This window comes from Octopus sinensis, linkage group LG9 (assembly GCF_006345805.1).
Source record: "Octopus sinensis linkage group LG9, ASM634580v1, whole genome shotgun sequence".
Lineage (NCBI taxonomy): Eukaryota > Metazoa > Mollusca > Cephalopoda > Octopoda > Octopodidae > Octopus > Octopus sinensis.
Genome location: NC_043005.1, coordinates 56251826 through 56267061, shown reverse-complemented (window position 1 = coordinate 56267061; position 15236 = coordinate 56251826). Strand labels below are relative to the sequence as shown.

At 36.7% G+C, this 15236-nt stretch overlaps 1 protein-coding gene across 1 annotated transcript in view; it reads right to left on the bottom strand.

The window, feature by feature from the left end:
* Positions 1 to 15236, bottom strand: part of LOC115215426 (gamma-1-syntrophin-like) — a 77788-nt gene that overhangs the window by 28678 nt on the left and 33874 nt on the right. Inside the window, exon 6 of the mRNA XM_036505673.1 lies at positions 7200 to 7231. Within this exon, the coding sequence (XP_036361566.1) occupies positions 7200 to 7231 (32 nt within the window). The remainder of the gene's footprint in view (positions 1 to 7199; positions 7232 to 15236) is intronic.

The window sequence follows — 15236 nt, the reverse complement described above, 5'->3', positions numbered from 1 at the left end:
ATGTATGTATGTATGTATGTATGTATGTATGTATGTATGTATGTATGTATGTATGTATGTATGTATGTATGTATGTATATGTATATATATATATATATATATATATATATATATATATATATATACACATACACACACACACACATATATATAAAAAAGTGGAGTTGTTAGTACCATATTTATTCCATGGCTTACATCTGTTTCATTTAAAAACACACACACACACACACACGACAGAACAGAGAAGTCAGCTCAAAACACCAATTCTTCAAAGATTTCCTGCAGAAAAGGTCCCAATGCCAAAATTTTCAGCTAAGATTCAAGTCTTTGTTAGACTTACTTTGAAGCTTCTTGATTTAAGGTTTTTGCATTAGAATTTGGAATTTCTTCTCAAAATCTTTAGCTACGTAATTCTGCAATGGGAATTATGTTGTTGGCATATGAGAGTTTTCACAGACAAGAGGTCTTAAAGTTCTCAATCATGGCCTAAAAATCTATAACTCCACTGCCTCAGAAAAGCTGAGAACAGAGCTTTGGTGTACATCAATCTGTGCAGTAAAACCCAAGCAGGACTAATGCTGAACTATCACTTTGCTAACATCACCACTGTACATTACTTGCATGGCACTCACAATATAGTTTTTTAAGTACCCAACCTACAGAGTATAGAATCCTGTTAAAAACTTTAAGGTTAACAAAAGTCATGTGGCAAACTTCTAGCTAGTATTTCTTCTGTAGCTGATTCACTAGGAAGCAGGCAACTGTAGTACTTTATCCTCAAATAAACCCAAATTTCATCTCATCCAGGCTAATTTTTTTCCTAACCAGTTGTAACTTTAGTAACCTGACCCATCAAATTGATATCTTTGTAACCAAGTCACCCTCCAGAGAAGTGGTTCTTGACAGGGGTCCGTATCACTCCTGAGGTAACATAAAAGACTTTTAGTGGTCTTCACAACAAAATAGCAGATTAGGGACCCACAACAGTATTTTAAGGCCACCTGAAAAATTTTTGCTTTAGATGTATGTATTGCAAGAAACAGCAAGGTTTCTTTCTTTAGAATTTTACATAGTTCTAGTGAAAAACAAAATAGGAATTTTAAAAGAAATTTCTATAAATTTACAGGTGTAGGAGTGGCTGTGTAGTAAGTAGCTTGCTTACCAACCACATGGTTCCGGGTCCAGTCCCACTGCGTGGCACCTTAGGCAATTGTCTTCTACTATAGCCACGGGCTGACCAGAGCCTTGTGAGTGGATTTGGTAGACGGAAACTGAAAGAAGCCCGTCATATATATATCATCATCATCATCACCGTTTAACATCCGTTTTCCGTGCTAGCACGGGTTGGATGGTTTGACTGGGGTCTGGGAAACCAGGAGGCTCCACCAGGCTCCAGTCTGATCCGGCAGTGTTTCTACAGCTGGATGCTCTTCCTAACACCAACCACTCCATGAGTGTAGTGGGTGCTTTTTACATGCCACCGGCACAGGTGCCAGGGGAGGCTGGCAGCAGCCACGATCGGTTGGTGCTTTTTACGTGCCACCGGCACAGAAGCCAGTTCAGGTGGCACTACGTGTGTGTTTGTGTGTCTATATTTGTCGCCCCAACATCACTTGACAACCGATGCTGGTGTGTTTACGTCCCCGTAACTTAGCGGTTCAGCAAAAGAGACTGATAGAATAAGTACTAAGCTTACAAAGAATAAGTCCTGGGGTCGATTTGCAAAACTAAAGGTGGTGCTCCAGCGTGGCCACAGTCAAATGACTGAAACAAGTAAAAGAGTAAGAATAAAACTAGTTTATAAACATCAAATGGTTATGGGGTCCACCAGACTTAAATGATAACCAAAGGGGTTCACAAATAAGAAATGATTGAGAACCCCTGCTACATAGCATCTTTTTTCCTTTTGACAAATTGATGATGACACTGCAATGCTTCTTATAGGGTGTGAAACCTTCTGGTATTCTTTAACTGAATGAGAAAGTGACATTTGCACATGACCTTCTTTGGAAAATACTTCAAGCATTTTGCTGGCTGTTCATAATGACCAGCTGCTTTCCTTGTCTTCATATCCTTAAATATCTTTCAATTGTATATTTGTCAACTTGAATGACTGCTTCCCTTCCCCTCTCTCTCATGCATTCTGCTCATTCGACAATTTCTTGTAATGGCATTACAATGCATTTGACAACATTAGTAAAAGAAAGCATTCTACTATAATTCTGTACACACTCATCATCGTGCATGATACCTAATTTTCATCTTGTTCACTGCCTTGCACTCCACTGTGCTTTCTCTTAGAATAAAAATTAACTTGAAAAATTTTTTCTTAATTACTTGAAATGATCTCCCCAGCTCTTCAAGAATGACAAACAATTACAGTCAGGGTTTTGTTTCCCTGTCTCCAACTGAGAGAGAAATTCCAATAAATTTGAAATCAATGATGCACAGCATTGAATACATGTCATTATGTACAGCATTTAATACATGCTATATATAAAGCATATAAGCACTTGTGCTGTCAAAGGCAGTTCATTTCATAGTGGGTGCAGGAATAGCTGTGTGGTTAAGTAGTTCCCTTGGCAACCGCATGGTTTTGGGTTCAGGCCCACTGTGAGGCATTTGGCAAATATCTGTCACTATAACCCCAGGCCAACCAATGTCTTGTGAGTGATTTAGGAGATGGAAACTGTTTACAAGCCCATCATGTATATATTATATATTGTTTATGAGTATATGTTTGTCTTTAATCTCTTGACATCTGGTGTTGGTTTGTTAGTAACCCCATAGCATGATGGTTCAGCAAAAAGAGTCCAAAAGAATAAGTACCTGACTTTAAAATAAATAATGGGGTTGACTTGTTTGCTTAAACGCATCAAAATGGTAACTCCAGCATGGCAACAGTCCAATGACTGAAATAAGAAGTTGCAAGCAGACACAGGCACATTCTTGGCCCTCACCTCTCCATTCTTGGACCCAATAAAAGGAGAGGGATGCAAACACTTGGCTAATGATTATTTCAGATGAGTACATCTACATGTGTATACATATGTCGGTCTGTCTGTCTGTCTGTCTATCTATATAAGCACAAACACAAACATAAATACACACATGTATATATCTACATACATGTGCATGCAAGCACATACGCATACATAGATCATATATAAGAACAGGAAACTGGTACAATGGTGTAAAGTGTACAAAGATGTGACAACGGTAGAGGGGAAAACATTATCTCGTAAGTGAATTGTCTCAAAACGAACTGATTACGCATTTTATAAGCCATTCCTTGGGTAGTAAACAACTATACATGAACGGTGGGGGAAGGGTGGTGGTGGTGGAAAGAGAGCAAGGAAAGGGAGTTATTGATAATGAGACATTATATATTAATGAAATCGCTTACAGGAAAATTAACGAGACTTTCTAAGCAGCAGCACTAGCAGTGTTTGTAGTTGATCAATTCAAAGCTAAATCTAAACATTCTTGATCAATGTCTTGAGAACTGATATAAATATAGAAAACAGAGAAGTTGCTAATATATTGTAATTTGTAAGTAAATGGATCTTCATCAGTTTCAGTGATGATCAACTGATCTATCTGTTCACTAAATGAATGCATAAATAGCTGAATATTTCACAGGCAGGTATATCTTTAATCTATCTTCAACTGCATTGTTTACATTAGATGTCCTCAGATACAAAACATTGTAACAAATCAGTGCTGGTAGTAATTTCTACTGAAAATCTATAGAGAAAACTGTAAAGTGGTTGGCATTAGGAATGGCATCCAGCCATGGAAACCACGCCAAAACAGACATGTAGCGTGGGCAGTTCTTCAGTGGGTCAACTCCTGTCAAGCCATCCAACCGATGTCAGCATGGAAAACAGACGTTAAATGATGATGATAACCTTAAACTAGCTAAATGAATAGACAGTGAGCAGTCAAGCCAATGGAAGAAGCTCCATGTAGGTGCTTAATCAGCTGGAAATGGCAACAAAACTTTAACCTAATTATGCTACATCATCATCATCATCGTTTAATGTCCGTTCTCCATGCTAGCATGGGTTGGACGGTTCGACCAGGGATCTGGGAAGCCAGAAGGCTGCACCAAGCTCCAGTCTGATCTGGCAGTGTTTCTACAGCTGGATGCCCTTCCTAACACCAACCACTCATCATCATCGTTTAATGTCTGTCTGCCATGCTGGCATGGGTGGGCGGGTTTGACAGGAGCTGGCCAGGCAGAACCCTGCACCAGACTGTTTTGGCAGGGTTTTTACAGCTCCTGTCAGACCCTTCCACCCTTCATAACACCAACCACCAAGCATAAAAAGAAAGATGGATAGTATAACTAGGTCTAAATTTTTCCATGTTTTTAAAAAAAGTGACACAGAGATTTGATGAAGAAATGCCCTTTCATCTTGGGTTTAGATATCAACAAAAACTGTTGTATGTTATACACATTATATAACACCACACAATATTATGCATTACTATTTGATATACTGAAGAATAAAACAATCATCAAAGCTTTAAAACAATGTACATAAATTTTGTCACCACATTTATTGATGGTGTAGGTCAGGCATGGGCAACCTTTATTGAGAAGTGTGCTGTATGAGACATGGCTTGTCATCAGGCAGGCCATACTACTGAAAAAAATTCAAGGAAATTTTTCATTAGGTGTGCCATTCAGAAAGTCTTGCAAACTGAAGGTTGCCCATGACTGGTAGGATAGATTATCATCATAGTTGGTATCAAACAGAGTATAAAATACACATTTGAGACTGAAATATTGGTTTCAAATTTTGGCACAAGGCCAGCAATTTTGGGGGAGGCGGTAATTTGATTATATTGACCCCAATGCTCAACTAGTATTTATTTTATCATCCCTGAAGGGATGAAAGGCAAAGTCGACCATAGTGGAATGCGAGCTTAGAATGTAATGACAGACGAAATTCCATGAAGCATTTTGCCTGGCATGCAAATGATTCTGCCCACTTACTGCCTTTTTTGGGACTGAAATATTGAAAGGGTTACTGCTTTTGTGCATCCCACATTAGCTCTAATGTCATGAAAGATTAAGAACTACCAAGACTTTATTACATTTAAAGAAAATTTTCAAAAATGACCATAAAAATTTTTTTTTCAAATGTTACAAACATTTTACAGTGCTACATATATGTGTGTGTAGATGATGATAATAATGATGATGATGATGATGATGATGATGATATGTACAACTTTGTAGCTGTGTACTCAAGTCTGGTTTCCAACTATGTTGTTTAATGTTCTGTTCTACTGGATGGCACCTTATATATTCTACTACAGACCAAGGTTAACCAAGTAAATGGACAGATAGACAAATGGACATACAAATGAATGAATATATATGTATATCTTTTACCTGTTTCAGTCATTAGACTGCAGCCATGCTGGGGCACTGCTTTGAATTTTTAGTCGAATTAATCGACCCCAGTACTTATTCTTTAAGCCTGATACTTATTCTATTAGCCTCTTTTGTCAAACTAAGTTACATGGATGTAAACACACCAACACCAGTTGTCAAGTGGTGATGGGGGGTGGTGGACAAATACAGACAGACACACACACACACACATGTATATGTATGTATGTATGTATATATATATATATATATACATATATATATATAATGGGCTTCTTTCAGGTTCTGTGTACCAAATCCACTCAGAAGGCTTTGGTTGGCCTGAGGCTATAGTAGAAGACACTTGGCCAAGGTATCATGCAGTGGGACTGAACCCAGAACAAGTGGTTGTGAAGCAAGCTTCTTACTACACAACCACTCCAATACCTATATATATATATATATATATATATATATATATATATATATATATATATATTCTAAATGATTGATACGGAGTGTGCTGAAAACTATATTATCACAACAATTGTTTCAGCATACTTTTGTACTGCTCCCTAGTGAGTGGGGAACGATATAATGAAATCAAATACACCCCAAAGTGCAGAAGAAACCACATCAGGTGACATAACAGGTTTCTAAGTTACATTTCACTCACAGGTGTAGCTGGATAATATTGGTAGTATTGGTGTGTTGGTAGTAGACGGTTCTCAAATACATTGATGGAGCAGAATAACTGTGGTGTGTATTCAGAGCTCAACTCATATTTGAGTATGCCTGTATGTTTATTTACATTTGCCCTTCTCTGAAATCACTGAGCTACAAGAAATGACATAGGAGGTAAGTTGATTACATTGTCCCTAATGATCAACTGGTACTTATTTTATTGACACCAAACGAATAAAAAATGGTGTTGACCTTGGTGGAATGTGAAGTCAGAACATAAAGACAGCTGAAATGTCACTAAGCATTTTGCTTTATGTGCTAATGGTTCTTATTTCTTTATTGCCCACAAGGGGCTGAACATAGAGGGGACAAACAAGGACAGACAAAGGGATTAAGTCGATTACATCGACCCCAGTGCATAACTGGTACTTAATTTATCAACCCCAAAAGGATGAAAGGCAAAGTGGACCTCGGTGGAATTTGAACTCAGAACGTAACTGCAGACGAAATACTGCTAAGCATTTCACCCGGCGTGCTAACGATTCTGCCAGCTTGACGCCCTGTGCTAATCGTTCTGCCAGCTCACCACCCTTGTTGATGTAAATATTAAAACAAAAATGAAATAAAAAGATGTTCTAGTCGAAAGGTAACAACATGAATAATTACATAGATATTTAGGCCTTTAATTAACTATAGTTACAAAAAAAAAAAAAAAAAGATTTGGAGAAACTTAATACAAGTTATTTATATTAGGATCACACATCACCCATGTTGAATAAAGCTTAGTAACATGCACCGTGTTTTTTAATATTTGTTTTAGGTGCCTGTGTAGTCTGAGCAGATGCCCATCTGCCTGTCTCACCATTTGATCCAACAGAAAATCCAGAATGTGACACACACACACACACACACATATATATATCAGCACTCAAATGATAGTCATTTTCAGCTCAGCAGACTGGAGTAGTATGAAATGATGTACCTTGCTCAAGGACAAAAACATACTACTAGGTTGAAGAATTGAACCCATGATATTAAGATCATGAACTGAACACCCTAACCACCAGGTCAGGCCAGGCACCTTCACAGTGGTTACGTAAAATAAGTGAAAGTAAATGATGTTACTTACTTTGCTTGGCGTTGATTGTTCTTGCATTTGGCCTAAAAATATAGAGAAAGACATTATGTAACAATTAGGCAAATTATTTTGAGTAATAAGTTAAGTCAGTTTCTTATAGACTAAAAAAGAAGGGCAAATGAGTAAGCCTCTACATGATCACTTGATGTTCCTGAAATAACAGCAAAACATCCCTCAAAAAACAAAAAAAAAAAATGATAAGGACACATTAGATGATGTCCACAATAAATGGTTTCTGCAACTGGAAGTTCTTCCTAAAGCCAGAAACTTCAGGGAATGTACCGGGTGCTTAATTTTGTAGCACTGGCCAATGAGATTGCTAGAATAAGGACCAAACTAAAAGAAGTCAAAATCCCTCTTGACTAAATGAGAGTGTAGTAGTGAGTGATGTGGTTTTATGCCTGGTCTGAGAAGTTAATGTATGATAGAACAGGTGTCTTGCTGTAGATACAACGTCAATCACCATATTATGCAAGGGTGGGTAGGCATAATTAGAGTGGTGTTGGGAAAGGAAATAAAGATTGTGGTGACAAGACGCCAAAGCACATGAAGATGAGTTGAAAGTAGAATGGAGACAGGAGATTGAGAAGGATGTGTGGGTAAGGTTTGAAAATGTGAGAGGAGGGTGACAACAAGTGGTTAGAGACAGGGGTTACAGCATGGCCAATAACATATATATATATATATATATATATATATATATATATATGTATGTATGTATATATAATGAGCCAAAATAAATAACCCAGAGTGACTAGTGGATGTATGTGAACATAGACAAATACAGGTATATAAAACACCATACAACATAAATCCTTGACTTATTAAAATCATTTCTGCCTCTAGACAATGTGTCACACTGACCAAATGTAAATTGAAAATAACTTTAAATGAGAAGGGGGAGATAACCTCAAGTATCAAGATTTTCTCCAAAATTTACATGTCATTAAGGAAAAGGATAGGTTTACTGAAGGCAAGTCAACAGTCATGGATATGCGATTCTGCCTCAAAACCTATATCTAGCAGCCAAAGGATATAGATATATATATACAAAAAGAGAACATATTTATGACCTAGGTAGTGTGCGCATGTGTGTGTGTGTGTGTGTGTGTGTGTGTGTGTGTGTGTGTGTGTGTGAGTGTGTAGGTGGTCTTCCTCTTCTCTTGAAATTTGGACTCTGATTGTAAACAAAGTCACCATTCATAGAGATAGTGTTGCTTGTTCCTAGTCTTTCATGAAAACATTTCCAACCATTGAGCTGTTCATTGTTCAAAGGCTTAGAGGAAATATTATCTTGTATGGAAACAGGTGAGGATTGTCTACAGGAAGAGTTTCCAGCCATTAAAAAACCTGCCATAACAGGTTTCATCAAGTCAATGCAAGCATGGAAGAGTAGACATTAAAATTATGATATGTTATATATGAATGTTTGAGTGGATTCCAACTTGATTTAATCAGAAATCAAACATGAAAAGAGATAACTGTAAAACATTCAGACCAGAGCCATCAATTTTGTATTAGATTCTCCATCATTTATTAAGCTAACAACTTACATGAGAGATATAAGCTAGAAGTCTATTAAATAAAGGCAATATTATCTAAACTTTAAGCACTAACTATTTTCAGTTTGATCAGCTTGAAGTGAAATAAGTGAATAATTTACAAGTAGCAATCTTAATTTTTTTTGGTATACGACTATTCACAATGTTTACACTTTAGCACTGTTAAAAATTCAATTAAAACAACCAGGTAGCCACATTCAATACATTGATTAACAACATGTTTTCATCACATCTCAGAATGAATATGGCTGCTGTATTGTAATTAACGAACACAAGTTATTATTGAGCACTCGATGACCTTTGCTTTGAAGCAGTCGACTTGCATAACCTTTTTTTCTTTTGTAATTGATATCAACATGTCATGAAATAAGATCCTGTTTGATACCATTGAACAGACAACTGGTTATTGAAAATGCAAAAATTAATAAGCTGAAATATTAATAGAGTATGTGACAATAAAGGTGAAAACAATAAAATAAATAAATGTAGAATGTAAAAATCTTCACTTTATTTTGATTTCTTTTGATTAGATATGAAGTTGAATTTTGTTGGAGAGTATAGAAAGTCAGATCAACCTTAGCATAGCACTGGTATATATTTTAGTAAACTCAACGGCATTTGAACTGCAAACACCAACAGATGCTAAACATGAAACAATAAAATATTCTATGAAAATGACAACTTCATATGATGAAGAAATAAAGAGAAACAAAAATTGAGCAAGTCTGAAAGTGGGTGAGTGGAGGTAAAAAGAATAAATGGAAGAAGTTAAAAAGAAATACGAAAAAAGAACAAGTACATTAAGAATGTGTGTGTGTGTGTGTGTGATCATAATCATCATCATTTAACACCCATTTTCTGTGCTGGCATGAGTTGGATGGCTTGACAGGAGCTGACGAGGCCTGGGTTTGCGCCAGGTTCCATAGTCTGATTGGCATGGTTTCTACAGCTACATGCCCTTTCTAATGTGAACCATTTTAGAGTGTATTGGGTGTTTTTATATGGCACCATCACCAGTACATTTTATGTAGCATCATCACAATTCCTTTTCGTGGCACCAGTATGTGTATATATATTTTATATATATATATATATACATATATATATATATATATATATATATATATATATATATATATATATATATATACACACAGGGGATGGACAAAACAATGGAGACACCTAGCATCATAGCATCATAAGGAAATCTAAGCTGTTGTCCCCTATCCAGTTAGCCCTGGATTTTTTGCAAGGAACTACGTTTACCTTAGATTGATTAATTCTTTAATCATCTTACGTGAGAAGGCTCATGCACATTCAAATGTATAAATATAGATGCATACATATGCACACACACAGGCACATACACATGCACACACAAATACAAAAATGCCAGTGTTTGTGTGACACACAAACACACACACATAATAGGCTTCTTTCAGTTTCTGTCTAACAAATCCACTCACAAGGCTAGAGTAGGAGACACTTGCCCAAGGGACTGACCCCATGATCACATAATTGGGAAGCAAGCTTCTCAACCACAGTCACAACTGTGGCTATATATACTGTACATTAAGGCAAGCTGGCAGAAACGTTAACACGCTGGGTGAAATGCTTAGCAATATTTTGTCTGTCATTATGCTCCGAGTTCAAATTCTGCCAAGGTTGATTTTGTCTTTCATCTTTTCGGGGTCAATAAATTAAGTACCAGTTGCATACTGGGGTCAAACTAATTGACTGCCCCCTCCCCCAAAATTTCAGGCCTTGTGCCTAAAGTAGAAAAGAATATATATATATTGTACTTATTCTTTCTTCCTTTCTTTTCCTTCTTATTATATATGCAAAACCTTTCAATCTGCACAACATACAGAGGGGTCATTTGTAAAGCACCATTCAGTGAAAGGGAACATTAAACCACAAAAAGCTGAGAACCACTGCTTTAGATTATATATCTAATGTTGAAAAAAAAATGTTACTTATATAACAAGGTCTTCTGTTTCACTCTTTTAATTCAATGCATTATATTTGAAACAATTTAAAACACAGCAGGGATACATTCATTGATGTACTAATTATAAAGCGAACAGTCAGCGTCAATGCATTCAATATATTTCCTTAAAATAATAACCAGGAGAGAAATACACTTTCGAACTGTATTCCTTGTTATAGTAAATGTTACATAAAACTCTTCATTGCTAAAAATCCATTCGTCCTTTGAAAGCAACCTACTGTCACTCCTCCTACCAATCAAAATATTATATAAAAATACAATCTAAAATGCATATTGAATAGTTTTTAATTTAATTTAATTTTTTTCTTTTTGCTAAGAAGACTTAATGCAAAGAAATAGAAGGAAGTGTATGTTGAAAGCTGTGTAATTATTATGGTCTAGTGAATTATTGTCTGGTTCCAATCTGAATATAATTAGCTATATTTGGTAAGTGGGAAAGCAGAAAACCTGTATTAAAAATGAAAACATGAAAAAAAAAAGGGGAAAATATATAAATAAATAAATAGCTAATTCTTCGAAGATCTTTAAATAGGCAAGTTTCCATTTGATGTGGAAACTGTTCATTATGACAAAACATTTTCCATCTAATTGGTTGCATTCCCAAGCCTTTGTAATTTTATTGTGCTATATGATGTCAAAAAGAACGAAAAATGAAAGGAAAAAACATAAACAAAACATTTCTGGTGCAATTATAGATGAGAAAAATTGATTCTACAAAATAAAAATAGTTAAAATTGAAACTTTGTAAATGGGGAAAAAGAAAGTAAGTATAATTCTGTGAAAGCCATCAAGAACAGCAATAGTGTAATATGTATAATGCATGTTTGTGAATGTGTGTGCATATATGTACTGTACATATCATACATGTATGTATCTTTTACTTGTTTCACTCATTAGACTGTGGCCATGCTTGGGCACTGCCTTTTAAGCATGGTACTTATTCTGTCAGTCTGTTTTTGCTGTCACTAAGCTAGAGGAACTGAAACAAACCAACAATAGTTGTCAAGTGGTGGTGGCGGGGAGGGTCAAACATGCACACGCAACACACACAAACATCTATATATGTACGACGGGCCTCTTTCAGTTTCTGTCTACCAAATCCACTCACAAGGCCTGGAGCTATAGCACAAGACACTTGCCCAATGTGCCACATGGTAGGACTGAAGCAAGAATTATGTCATTGGGAAGCAAATTTCTTACCACACAGCCATGCCTGCACCTATATGTGTGTGTGTGTGTGTGTGTGTGTGTGTGTGAGTGAGTGTGTGTGTGTGTGTGTAAATATATATATATATATATATATGGCATATAGCTCAGTGGTTAGAGTGTCAGGCTCACAATCATGATGTAGAGAGTTCAATTCCTGGACCAGGCTGTGTGTTTTATTCTTGAGCAAGACATTTTATTTGAGATTGCTCCAGGTCACTCAGCGGTAGAAATGAGTTGCGATGTCACTGGTGCCAAGTTTATCAGCCTTTGCCTTTCATTTGGATAACATCAGTGGAATGGAGAAGGGAGGCTGGTATGCATGGGTATTTTGTTGGTCTTCCATAAACAACCTTGCCTGGACTTTGGAGGGAAACTTTCTAAGTGCAATCCCATGGTCATCCAGTGAGTTGGCAGCATTATTACAGCAGCAGACAAAATAACCTTGCACTATTTGCTCCACCTCTTTACATTCTCATTTGGTATAAAATCCTGTCAAGGTCAACTTAGCCTTTTTCCTCCCCTTGGGGATCACTACTATAAAATAACAGTTGAATACTGGAGCCAATGTTGTCAACTGGTCTTCCCATCAGATTTGCTGAACTTGTGTTTAAATCAGAAATGACTACTATAGCCTGGTTCTCTGTTGATTAAGATGATGAGTGTTCCAGTTGATTTGATCAATAGAACATTCAAGTGCATGTGTGTGTTTGTCAAGTCACATGGCAACCAGTGTTGGTTTGTTTATGTTCCCATAACTCAGTAGTTAGACAAAACAACCCAACAGAAGAAGTACCAGACTTAAAAGAAAAATAAGTGGTAGGGTTGATTTGCTTGACTAAACCTAGTATGGCCATACTTCAATGACTGAAAGAAGTAAAAGATAAAAGATATACATTCACTTATAAATACAGCACACACACACACGTGCATGAATGGATAGATGGATGTATAGATAGAGAGACAGGTATTTAACCAAATTTAAAACATTTAGGATTACAATTTACTGTTAAGTTTTTAGTACTGTGTTCTTTCTACTTGTCTGTACTTTAGTACAATAAATTTATCATACACACATTGGGAGCATAGCAGTGAGAATAAGATTAGGCTGGGGAAAGTTCAGAGAGCTCCTACCCCTGCTAGCAACACAGGGCCTCTCTCTCAAAGTGAAAGGCAGATTGTTTGATGCCTGTGTGCGAACAGCTATACTGCATGGCTGTGAAACATAAGCTATGACAGTTGAGGACATGTGTAGAGTTGAGAGAAATGAAACTAGTATGCTTCGCTGGATGTGCAATGTCAGTGTGCATGTTTGACAGAGTGTAAGCATTTTGAGAGAAAAGTTAGGCATAAGAGGAATCAGATGTGGTGTACAAGGGAGATGACTGTGCTGGTATGGTCATGTGATGCATACACACAAGGACAGCTGTGTAAAGAAGTGCCAATCTCCAACTGTGGAGGGAACTTGTACTAGAGATAGACCCAGGAAGACATGGGACGAGGTGGTGAAGCATGACCTTCAAACTTTGAATTTCAGAGGCAATGGCTAGTGACTGAGACCTTTGGTAATGTGCTCTGCTTAAGAGGACCCATCAAGCCAAGTGCACCCGTGCTGGTAGATTGTAAAAAAAAAATCAACCTTTGAACATTGGGCCTGATGGAGGCAAAGTGGCTGAGTTTCTTTTGAGCATTGGGCCTCATGAAGGCAAGGTGGCTGAGTTCCTTTTGAGCAGGCATCACAGAGGCGAGGTGGCTGAGTTCATTTTGAGTGGGCCTCACGGGGGCGAGGTGGCTGAGTTCCTTTCAAATGCTTCATGGAGGCAATGACCAAGACCTTTGGCATTATGTTGTGCTTGAGAAGAAGAACCATCAAGCCAAGCAAAATCGCAGTCATGGCAGATACCAGTGTCACACAAATGGCACCCATGCTGGTGTCATGTAAAAGCGCCCATAACATTCTAGGAGTGGTTGGCATTAAGAAGAGCATCCAGCTGTAGAAAACCATACTAAATCAGACTGCAGCCTGGCGCAGCCTTCCAGTGTGCCAGCCCAGTCAAACCATCCAACCCATGAACAACGGACGTTAAATGATGATGATGTATAGGTGCAGGCATGGCTGTGTGGTAAGAAGTTTTCTCTCCAATCACATGGCTCAGAGTTCAGTCCCACTGTGTATCTTTTACAATAGTCTCGAGCCAACCAAAGCCATGTGAGTGGATTTGTTAGATGGAAACTGAAAGAAACCTGTCATATGTGCATGTGAGTGTGTCTGTGTCTGTCCTCCACCACTGCTTGACAAATGGTGGTGGTGTGTTTATGTCCCTGTAACTTAACACTTCAGCAAAAAGAGATCAACAGAATAAGTATCAGGCTTAAAAACAGAAAATAGGTACTGGAAGTCATTTCATTTGACTAAAAATTCTTCAAGGAAGTGCACCAGCATGACCACAATCTAATGAAACAAGTAATGGACAAAAGATATATACACACACGCACATACATAAATGTCCAAGTCTTTTCCTTTTATTTGTCTGAATAGTTGCTAAAAATCATTTTAGCTAACTGAGATTACTTAATATTTAAATTTTTCAGTTTAAATTATTGTAGATTTTGAAGGAAAAAGTGGACAGGAAGATAAATGATATAATTTTGGAGAAGTTTTTGGGAAATAGTAAAATTATAAAAAAAAAAATTAATGTTTAATTCTAATGTGCTGTTTTGTTAACTTTGTGAAATTTTAATTTAAAAAAAAATTCAAACTGATTTTTGTTAACTGAATACTACAAGTCTTCATGAATTATTATGCTTAATTTAATTCTCATGCCTCTACTAAATTTCAGCAAGTAAAAATATAAAAATATTAATATGCCACTTGAACAAGTAGTGGAAGTACAATGCAAGAAAAAGCTTTATATCTTTTCTTTTGTTTATTCTATCTTGACCTAAAGTGATTTTATAGGAATCAACCAAGTTATTGCAGTGTTTTGTTTTAGGCTTATTTCTTTCTCAAATAATGGTTTGAAAAACTGTAAAACTTTTTCCACAAGGCTAATTGTTCCATAATTTGGTATATGAAATTGGATGAGGTTATTTTTTCCCCCCTCTGCATCTAAACTGGCTGCAAAGTTTGAAGGATTGTTCTTTATTCTTATAATGATTTTGTTGATATAATACTATAAATCTCATATTTATACAAGTAAACAACATTGTGATGTTCATGTCTTTGCCAAGGCTAACAGTTCCAACTAG